At 35.8% G+C, this 11,565-nt stretch overlaps 1 protein-coding gene across 1 annotated transcript in view; it reads left to right on the top strand.

Annotated features, from left to right (window-relative positions):
• LRR (capping protein regulator and myosin 1 linker 1 leucine rich repeat protein) overlaps nucleotides 1-11,565 on the top strand; it is a 130,713-nt gene that overhangs the window by 49,208 nt on the left and 69,940 nt on the right. Inside the window, exons 7-10 of the mRNA XM_080277394.1 lie at nucleotides 3,715-3,879; nucleotides 4,271-4,365; nucleotides 10,429-10,553; nucleotides 11,203-11,343. Of these exons, the coding sequence (XP_080133520.1) occupies nucleotides 3,715-3,879; nucleotides 4,271-4,365; nucleotides 10,429-10,553; nucleotides 11,203-11,343 (526 nt within the window). The remainder of the gene's footprint in view (nucleotides 1-3,714; nucleotides 3,880-4,270; nucleotides 4,366-10,428; nucleotides 10,554-11,202; nucleotides 11,344-11,565) is intronic.

Here is an 11,565-nt window from a genome sequence, read left to right as displayed (position 1 = left end):
GCCAGAACCATTGCAAAGTTACCCTGTCAGACTCACTGCTGTTACTTCTCTGAGTACATTGTAATTTTTTTTTTTTTTTATGTAATATCAGATACTGTATTACCAGAACAAATTTTTATCAACCCTATAAACAAAATATGAAGGGTGATATAATTTTCATAGTTTCACCCCCTATACAGTGCAGGGAGTTTCAGAATGTGTCATCTGTTTGTCTATATATTGATTTGTGTGTCTGTCTGTCACGCATCAGCCTCCTTACATGTGGCAGACTAGAAAGTTGGCTTGCAAATGAATTTGGAAAGTCCAAGACTCGGATTACCCCCATTCCCTGGTTTAAAGTCCCCTACAAAAGAACTTATGGAAGTTTTAATAAATTGTTACACAGATTTTATGTTTTGGTAAAATTTATCGCCACACAAGGAGAAAATTTGGACTAAAAAAACAAAAACATGGAGGTTACAGGTCAAGATCATATTTTTCCAAATACTTAAACATGAATATTAAGGTATGTATTACTTCATTATCACATCTTTACAGTACTGATACACTTCACTACAGCAGTTAAATAGACAGTCATCAATAGCTTTTTAAACCCAGTGATGTGACCTTTGGAACTGAACAGGCTTTCAGAATATTAACTGAGAGTTTCATGATTATTTGAGAAGAAGTTGTAACGATACTAGTTTCTACAGCTGTACATGATATCCTACCCAGAAAGCTTAGGGCCAGAGCCAAGCTTTCATAGTTTACAAACTATTAATTTGCCATTTGCTGTAGGGGAACATTACTAACATAGAGCCATGTGTTTTTGAGGGGAGTTCAGGAATTAAGATTTTGGTACAACAAGGGATTTACTACCAAACCTTTTTGATTTTTTTGTCATTTAGCAGGTCTTTCCTTTGATAGCATGTATATTTTACTCCTGCTGCTCCTTAAGAACTATACTGTATTGACTTTAGGAGAGTACCCAAATAGTGGAGGGATTAATGAAGGTTGTATCTTAGCCATCAGTTTTAAATTTGTTCCTAGTCTGAATAAAGCCATTAGGAAGTAGCAAAAATGACATCATCACGTTAAGAGAGTTAATAGTTTCTGTTATGGTTACGGTTTTGAAGGTCTTCGTTGTGCATGTGTTTGTAAGCCGTTTTTCATCTGTTTATGGCAGTTAGGAGTACTGCTGGGTGCTATGTAGCTCCAGCACCACTTGTATATGCTACTAACAAATGTTGCGGGCAAGTTTTCTAATGGCCATATGTTCCCTACTGTTGCCAACCCTACCTGGAGCCTCTGGTTTGAATTCAGGGTTTTCCTTGGCAAACTGCCATCCAAGACTGACAAGTTCATCCTACCCCTTGGAACAGAGTGTAGTTGTGTAGCAGAGATATGTATGTGTAGTACCATAGTTTCACTTTGTGTAAATGTTGTTGATTCCTCACCTGGAAGTGTTGTGCAAGGCCAGCTGTCGAGCAAATAACCCCACACTACTCCCATGGTAGTGCCTCCCAGGGCTGATGGTAACCATCTACTACCTGCCAAGCTGCACAGTTACTGTTAGGTTTAATAACTTTGTATTCAGAAGAAACTATACATACTGATTGATTTAAGATTAATGTTTTGAGTGAGTACAGTAATGACTTTTTAGAGCAAAGCACAAAGAACCAAAAGCAAGGTGCCTACAAAAAGATTGTTCTTTCCAAGAAAAGAGAACCAAATTCAAGATCCATTCATTTCAGGATGCCCTGATTAAGCATGTATGAAACATTGGAAGATAATCCTGATAAGTACTGATGTCGTGGATGCCTCAGTTATGTGTATGAAACGTTGGAAGATAATCCTGATAAGTACTAGTGTCATGGTTTCATACCCCTTCAGTATAATGATGGGTTTTCTCTTATATTTGTGCTATTTCAAGACATATTTGGTTAGACATTTTGAACTGGAATGATTAAATATTTCATTCATTAGGTTCTCTTCTATGGGGCTTTCATAAGCTGAATGAAATGATGATGTAGCAGCATGATAAAGTAGAAGCTACTTCCTTATGCCAAAGGAGTTAATATGATTATAAAAACTGAGTAATGAAGTGCAAAGGCTTCCTCAGTTGGTGACAGCAGTGAGCTTGAGAAATCCTCCCATTGCATGTTTAGTGTGAGGTGTACCTTGTATTCTTTTGTTCCCAGCACTGTGGTCAGTGTTCTAAGTGGCTTTGGGGAATTTGTATCACCTTTTCCTCAGGGATTTGTTCTGCACTTACACCTCAGTATTATCTTGTATGTTATTGATGCAAACAGTGCCGATCTTAAAACTATATACAGAAGACCTCCTGTATGTGTGAGCTCCATATGTGCAGTTCCCCAGTGTGTGGACAAAACAAGAAAAAAACCGTGCCAGGAATGTAATTTTCGTGAAAAAGCATGACAGCTGTGCGGCATGTTACTCACATCTCATCCTTGATGATTGAAGCTACCTGCATGATTATTTTTTACACATTTGATTCATTTAAGCCTCATTGATATCACTGCATTTGGTCTGCTTTATCTTTATATAGTAGGCTAACCCCCTATGAAGCATAGCTGTTGTCTAGGTGAGGTCAAAGAGGTTTTTCGTTGAAAGATGAGGTCTGTTATAGTGACTCTTAGCCCACTTCTTTTACGGTATTACGTCTTTATTGTCATTGTATTATGTCTGCTTGTCCTCTATACTGTACAGTAGATTGTCTTTTTAAGAAGCATATCTGTTCTTTTCAGGTCATCATTTGGCAAAATTGAGTCAGTCTGGAAGGGTAGTTGACAGATTAGCATTTTATAATGGTTCATGGATCTCTTGAGTGCGTAGATTCCAAGTGTGCTGAATTCTTGGTTAATGCTGTATTTGTGCACAGGGAGGGTCTGCTGTATGTAACATACAATATAATGTTAAGGTTTAATATGCAAAATCATTTGCTGTGAAGACTCCTATGCCACCTAGAATACGAACCTGTAACTTTGCCCCAGGTGTTGAGTGGTCTGACTGAGAACATATCCACCCCTGTCATGGATATGGCATGTACATTGTGTTCTACTGATTTTTTTTTTTTTTTCTTTTTTAGCAAATCCCTTTCATTAATAGCTACTTTACTGTTGAAATTTGTATGTGTTAATATGTTCATGGTTGTGTGAGTGGTGGAGAGTTTATGATGTAAGTTAATTTGATTATTCTCGTGTGTGTTTCATTAGAATTTTGTGCATAGCCTAAGACTGTATACTTACTGAATAAGATCAGTGACAGTAGTATATTGTCACTGATTTGTAGAAGTGAGTAAAAGCACCTAGTGAATAAAGGAGTGTTGTTAAATATATATTGTATTGTAGTACTGCACTGGAAATAACAGATTGATAGTGAGTTATTCATACATATAAGTATTGATTTTTTGCTGCTCAAGAGGACAGTAATTGTAGAAATGTGTTTAGAGGAACTATAGACTATTGTATGCTGTGTAGACTTCTTAGTATATATATATATATATATATATATATATATATATATATATATATATATATATATATATATATATTTTTTTTAATTGATGTAATTGCTGCATGTGTGTTTATTGAGAAAGGTGAGGGTGATATTTACGTAAGCCAGTCTGATTTTAACATTAACCAAACTGTTGCATGTGAATGTTAATGATTGAGTTGCAGCCAGTCCAAACATTATCATCTTGATATGTTTCAGGGACCTGATACCCATCATCAGTGCACTAGAGTACAACACATGGTTTCGGAAACTTCGTGCCAGCCACAGCAAGCTCTCCCATGAGGCTATAGAGCGCATCCTGCATGTCGTCAGCAAGTCACTTAGCATAGAAGAGTTGTACTTAGATAATATTGGTGCCAAAGCGTAAGTATGATTTGAGAAATTGCAGTTAAGATGCATTCACTCTTCGTTTTAATTCTGCTTGTTGTTGATACACTGTTCAGTATTGTTTTTATTATCAGTATCCAGTATAGTTTTCAGAGACTTAAGCGCAAATTAGTAGCTTGACAGTGGATTTGCACCTGATAAACCTTACCAATATATGTCTGGACATTGCTACCCCTCACCCTGCCCTAGGGTGGGAAAGGAGGTCTGGATGATGATGATGATGATGATGATATATGTACATCATAGTTTTAAAGTTTAAATTGTGTTTATTTACTAGGGCACTTTTTTATATTATGTGTATACAGTATTTCCAAAAAATAAGGAATGAAAATGTAGACTAATGAATTTGTGTTTTCAAACTTTACAGAGAATTTGCCAATAAGCTGTCTTTGGCACTTTTGTCCAATAGCAACATTCCACTTCAGAAGCTTGACCTCTCGCACAACCCATTGGAGGACAAAGGTGGGTCTGACCTGGGTGGTACAGAATCTGGGGGTGATATTTAGTTTGCTGTTTTATTTATATATTTTTCAAGATGAGATTTATACTTTCATCTACCTGGCTTCCCACACAACTGTACTAACTTTTGTTTAGCTTTGTTTCCTCCATCATGTCTGTTTGTGATCTTTCCCTATTACCTTAATGGGTGTATGCTTAAAATTTAAATTGCAGAGGGAAAGGTAAGCCCCTGATTTTTTAATGGACATTTGCAGAATATCTGTGAGTATAAGGTGTGATCAGCATTTTTCCTGTATTACAGAGTGAAGTCAGCAATCAAACAGATACCGGTAGGTCAGGCTCATTCTGTCTGCATTGGGTGCTTCAGAAATTTTTGTACAAACTTGAGGCTTACCTTCCTTTCACAGTTTTAAGTTTTAAGCATTCAACCTTGAATACTAGATTTAAGATTAGCACATGCATGTGAAATTTGAACTATAAAAAATAACTGTGGCTACATTACTACTGTATCTGCCATCTCTGAGAAAATACATTTTTACCCTCATTGTATTTAACAAGTCCTCATTGTGTGTTAGGGATGAGTTTGGTACATTACAGAGTTTTTCTGTATAACTGGTACTATAAATTGGGGGATTTGGCTAAATCATGTTATTGGTAGCAGTGGAACAGCTACTTCATGATGCATCTTTTTGTTATTTGCTGTGAAAAAACATAAAAAAGACAATGAATGACAAGGACTTCATTCACCTGAGTGGGAGCCAGAGTGATTTTGAATCATACACTTAAATATGCAGTCTAGGGGTACAAAGTTAACTAATTAATGTATTAATTTTTGTCATGCTTATTACCACAACTAAACTGTACTGACTGACCTTATGCTGTTCCCATCTTACACTGAATCTGAAACTGTTGTTCTCATTAGTAGTATTAGTCTTTTCCTTCTAGTCATTGGTACATTTAATTCTGGTGATATTCTTGACCCTTAAACATTGGGGAACATCATATGATGTACACACTTTTTCCTGTAGGTTTGCAGTTTTTTTTTTTTTTTTTTTTCCACTCTATACTGTGGCCTTTTTGTCTTTTCAGTCATTTGTTGGGCTAGTGAACATTAAAGTTCATTTGCTTTGTCTCTGGTAGGTCTCAAGAGACTAGCTGGTCTGTATTAAATATATATATATATATATATATATATATATATTTCTTCTGTCTGTTTATTTGTCATTTACAAAATGGTTGAAAGTCAGTATACGGTACAGTACTTCATCTCAGTGCAACAGCAGAATGACAAAAACTGCAGAAATCGTTCTTGGTGTCTGTTTGTAGATGAAAGAATATTGTTTGTAATTATATTTTTAGTGTGTTACAGTACCCCTTCCATTAAGGGAAGGAAACGGTTAAAGATGGTCGAAAAATCTCAGTTTAGCCCTCTGTTTAAGGGTTAATTCTGGTGATGTTTTTATATCTGGCAATTTTTTATTTTGGTGGTGTGGCTGCTGTTAGATGGGATATAGTGCCAATAATAACAACTTAATTTATGTAGTGAGTATGATTTCCGTGTGTAACCATTAATAACACGTAGTCCAGTTACATAATCCATAATTAAAAAAAAAACACTTCCAGAGAGGTCAGTTTCTTAAATTATCTTCAAAATGCTTTTGTTGTAATGTATTTAATGGACTAATTAGTGCAATTGATTATGTACTGTATATGTTCTAGATGACAGCTGGAGGCAGGTGTGTCCAGATCAACCAGTCCAGTACAAACATTATGCAAACTTTCCATTTTCACTGGAAGTGTATTGGAATGTCCAGTGCCACAAATTGCATTTTTGTTTGTTTGTTTGCATCAGAAATTGAAAGACAGTAGGGACCAATTCACCTTCAGTTGGCCTTGTCAACTCATGTAGGTGTTTATGAAAGGTAACAAGTTATATTTGCAGTTTTAGGTCATTGTAGCTCAAAATGTGATGATAACCACAAAAATCTTAATGTTTAGGTACAGTTTTGGAGTAAGTATAACTGGATGGGTGCATAAACTGTATTGTGCATGAGGTAAGGAGAGAAACTGAGTTTAAGAATTATAACAAATGATTCTTCAGCTAAATTTAAAGCTGTAAGTCATACCTCAGATGAGGTAGCCTTCTGAATTAATTAGATAGGATATACAGGTTTACTGTATATGAACACCAGAAATATGATGTTAACTGGGATTGTTACTTGTGTGTGATTTTTTAAATTATTTAGAAGATATGTCATTGTTCGTAAAGACGATTATAAAAAGTTTATGATGCTGATTTGGTTGGTAAGAAATATGTCAAGCTACAAGTTGGCCTACTCTTTGGAGGGTCATCATCAGTAATTCTTGTTTTTCATGATATTCCTCTCAACAGGTTTAAACAATCTGTGCGGCCTGGTTGCCAAGCTGTCTCCAGTGGCTGGGGGTTTGTTACCACTTTAAATTGCTGTTATTTCAGTGCAGTAACCAACCACTCTGCCACCCTACTGTCCTCTAGCTGGCTGGGTTGTCATGTTCTTTAAAGGACACTGTTGTACAATGTAAGAAACTGATTAACTTCATCATTTTGGATCTCCCATCCGACCATGTAACTCATGGAGGTTTGTGTACCTAAATATTAGTGTCGTGGCTTGTTCAGATGGAGGAATTATACCCACATCTGGGAAGGTTTTTTCTTGGTGAGGTACAGCATTTTTAGCCCAACTTGGACTCTCCTTAGATTTAAAGTGGGCTAAAACTGTTGTTGGTCCTCAGTAAGCAACTTTTCCAAATGCGAGTATGATTTTTCAACTGAGACTTGTTTTGTATACTGTTTATATGGTGTAAGCTTAATTAGGCCAATGAAGTAGCAAAACTGATATGACCTTATATAACAGGTACTATCTTACATTGTTATATTCTACACAGACCTCAGTGATATACTTGAATTGAGAACCAAAGTGAAGTTGTCCAGTTCCTTGTACTTCAGGGTCAGATTAAATTTTTGGGCCACTCTACTTCGCCTGGGGATGCTGTCACATTTTCCAGCCTCTGTGTTTGCTTTATTTCATTTGCCATTTTATGATGAGAAGTGCTTGATGCATCTGAAGTTATAAGAAATTGAAATGATTTAACAAAGCGCTTAAAGCTACACCAGAAACATTGAGGCTGGTGTTAGTACAGTATTGTTATTCTGTTATGACTTGTTGGCCATCTTTTCAGAGAGTTTAACTTGTATGGGGGTCTGTTGAAATGTCTGTCACCTGCGCATGTTCTCTGAGTACCTAACAGCAATGCCACCGGTGACCGGGTTTAGAATAACCAATAACATCAAACTTGCACAGACACACACACAACTAGAACGTGTAGTGGTGCATATTAGCTTCTATTCTGTGATCTGAAATATTAGTTCAGCATACAGTACTAGTTTTTTCTTAAGTTAAGTTTCCTGTATGTTTGTAAAATAGCTAAATATCCTCCAGAAGGATGTGATTCATAAAATATATACATATATATTTCAGTGTATGTGCAGGTACTGTATTAAATGTTAAAGTAACTTCATTATGGGAGTATTTGCTTTCTGTCCGTGATTTCAAAGTGTGGGTTACTCTTTGCTGTTGCCTATTTAGGCTTAGTGGTAAATTTGTGGCTGATAATATTTTTGGTGAAGTAATAAAGAATGTATGTTTTTTTTTTTTTCTTTTCTCCAGATTATATACTGTGATACAGAGTTTACAGTCTAGCAGCAGCTGTTTTGTAGATTAACACACCATTTGACTGGGCATGCAGCATAATATAAATACTGTACAGTACTGTAACACATGCCATGAGGAAGCACTTGTATCTCATCCCTAAACCCACAGATCTATATTTTAACCACGCCTAACACAACCTTAGCATTTTACCATATACAGTAACAGCACGTCCCAGATTACCCCTTGTTAGACGTAGGAACATGAGGCGAGGCTGCTTTATTCTGGCACATTTAAGTTCTTAATGTGAGGATAAGTTTTTTTTTTTTTTTTTTTTACTGGCATCAGAGATTTTTATTTAGCATATGGGACACTTTTTGAACTGAAGAGGTTAAGTATTTTCTTCAGTAGCCCCTTCATCTGAAAAATCTCTCTCAATCTGAATAATACTGTACTGTCAGTTGAAGGAGCTAAGAGTACATGACTTTGTTTATGCCCCCAGTTGCATTAAATGATTGATAAATATACAGCTGCCTCATGGAAATCCAAACAGTTGTGTTCATTTCACATGACTTGTCATTTGAGGGTTGTTCTAACAGCCATTGCACCTTACCGAACACAGGATATGTGTGGAGTTATAATTTTCCCTTCACTTTTCATGTTGTATTTGATATATAGGTAATTTTTTTTTTCCCCAAATGAGTAAATGCTGCAGTTTCCTTGCCCCCATTAATTTAGCCTTTTCATGCACTGTAAGTTATATTTCAGGCTTTGTGTGGTAGGACACTGGGGAAAAGAAAAAAGTGTGCTCAATGAATGTTGGGAGATTTTCGGTCGCGATTTTTGTGTCTAATAGCTACTAATCTGTATATGGTAAAGTGTTACTTTTTTGCTCACTCATCATAAACCTCACTGCCTCCATCACTGCATTTTATATCAGTGATTGCCACAGTCCCCTCTGTTTTATTAAACCTATCATCCTTTTATGTTGTTTTTATTTTTTTGTTTTGTTTTCCTTGCAACTCCAAGTTTCATCATCATCATCATCATCATCATCCAAGTTCCACCTTTACTTTAATCTTGGAATTAATCATAATCATTCTGTACAATTCCTCATAATTTTTATTCTTTCCACCCCCTCAGTTCCCCTTTTTACATTTATAATGTTTCATTAATATTCCTTTGCTTTCCTTTTCTTCAGTTATATTCAAGCTCATCATACACCACACAAGTAAAACTTGCTGGTCAATTATTGATCTTAAGATGACATTTAATAGAGGATATGGTACTGAAGTTCACACGAGGATCACATAGAGGTTCATCACCCAGATACACAACAGTTAGGTCAGGTAGAAATGTGTATGGGTAATAAGTGTAATAGTTGCTAGAATGTACAGTATTATAGATTGTGAGTTTATTAAAGTAAAAGTGGGCATTTAATGTAGCCTATAAGTTTGACTGGTGTATATAGATCATTAGTCATAGTTGGAGATTAGACAAGGACTAATAGTATACCTGTAGTTTGGTTATGAATATCAGCTTCTCCTGGTGGCCAGCAGTACTTCGTTTGCTGATTGGAGGTCGTTGATTAGAACAAGCAGTGCGTAAGTGGATGCTTCATAACCCCATCAATATGAAGACTTATTTCTGATTTCATGCTTCCATTTTCCTGATGATTTTTCAGCTTAAGAGGGCACTCTGTTAGTGAAGGGGTTCATTAAGGCTGTATCTAACATCCTCAGTTTGAAAAGGCTCTCAAGCAGAATGAAATTGTTTGGAGATAGCAAGAATAAAGTAATAAACTACATATCATCAGATTGAAGGGGTTACCTGCTTTATATGATTGAGATGAAGCATTGTAATTTTGGCTGTGGTTGAATGATTGTAAAATTGATTCATATTAATAATCTCCAAATAATTATGATATATTTGATTTGAATTTTATTGGAAAGTGTTGTCGTAAATAAGAGTTGTTTGTATTTTATCATTGTAATTTAGAAGTACATTAGCTGATTATAGTGAGGGTGCTTGCTTTATGTGGGTTTCAGTTGTATGTATAGAATCAGTATTTATTTATCACCCACATTTTTCTGATACTACATTGTTTAAATTAGGTTAATGTGTCAGGACATACTATAGTATTATATTGTATGTGATTGATGATTGACTGCTGACTAATAATTACATAACTCTGGAAACATAATTATATACTGACCATTTTCTCCCATAATTTTGCCTCATAGTACTTTTAAGTCTGGTCTTTGCCATTTCTTTTATGAGGAGCTTTTTGTATCCTCATCATTTCCAGTATAGTACTCTTCAATTGTAGCAGTACTGTATTTTTTAAAATCATCATAATAATTGTTTCTGCTTGCAGGTGCTATCCATATAAGTAACCCCATTGGTCGTCAAGCTAAGGGTCTAAGTCATCTAAACCTTTCCTATTGTGGCCTCACTGGGAAGGGCGTCAACATGCTCGCACATTCCCTGTCAGTCAATAAGGTTAGTCACCAGTTAGGCCCTTGCTTATTGATGTGGTTGTTTTAATGTCAGATTAGTAGTAGTAGTAGTAATAGTATCACCGTAGTAGAAATAGTTGTAGTTGTAAGTCCAGGCTCGTCTGAATGTGAACCCAGTGGACTACAGGCTAAAGTTTCCCTTGTGCAATCCACTACTCTCCTTCCATGGGATAGGGAGAAAGTTGAGGGACCTATAACTAGGCAGTAGAGTTGCCCATTTATAAACTATTTCATATCATTAACACTGAAATCAAGTAACATCCTTTTGAGTGTATTCTTGATGTTACCAGATTATTATTTTCAGCTTAGAAAAAGTCTTTTTTAGTGAAGGGATCTTTTAAGGCTGTATCAAATCTCAACTGTTTGAAAAATCTGTCCTAAGCTGAATAAAATTGTTGAGTTGGCAGGAATAAAAGTAAAAAGATGATATGATGCAGATTGAGTTGATGGCAGGATAAGTAAGTTGTTAGATTGTAAATGTCATGTATAGTTTGTAACACTGATTAAGTATAGATATTTTTCATCATTGATATAAAAGAGTGTAGTACAATTTGGTGGTAGTAATTATCCCAAGTACTGTACTTGTTTGTAACATTTAGTCCTCAATGAAATGTATTGATATTATTTTTCAGTATATGGGTCAGACCTTAACATTCCTGAACTTGGCTGGCAACTCCCTACGTGATGATGTCAACAACCTTTACAATTTCCTTGCTCAGCCCAACACCCTTAAGACACTTGACCTCTCTGCAACCGATTGTGCCATCGATGCCGTGAGTTTGATCTTTGCTTTTGTATTGTTCGCATGATATACATTGAGATGCATCCCCAAATGAGGTATATGAGTCAAATTCGTATATATTGGACTCATTGCTACACTTTAAATATGAACTTTTCCAACACGATTGTTTTTGCATTACCAGTTTCACGAGATAAAAACATTGTGTATGTACTGTTGATGGTTTTTATGATTCTGAGTCCTACCTTAGCCTATC

The sequence above is a fragment of the Coenobita brevimanus genome, chromosome 69 (genome assembly GCF_032717465.1).
Source record: "Coenobita brevimanus isolate Jiangsu-jjx chromosome 69, ASM3271746v2, whole genome shotgun sequence".
Lineage (NCBI taxonomy): Eukaryota > Metazoa > Arthropoda > Malacostraca > Decapoda > Coenobitidae > Coenobita > Coenobita brevimanus.
This window is presented reverse-complemented; position numbering and strand designations above follow the sequence as displayed.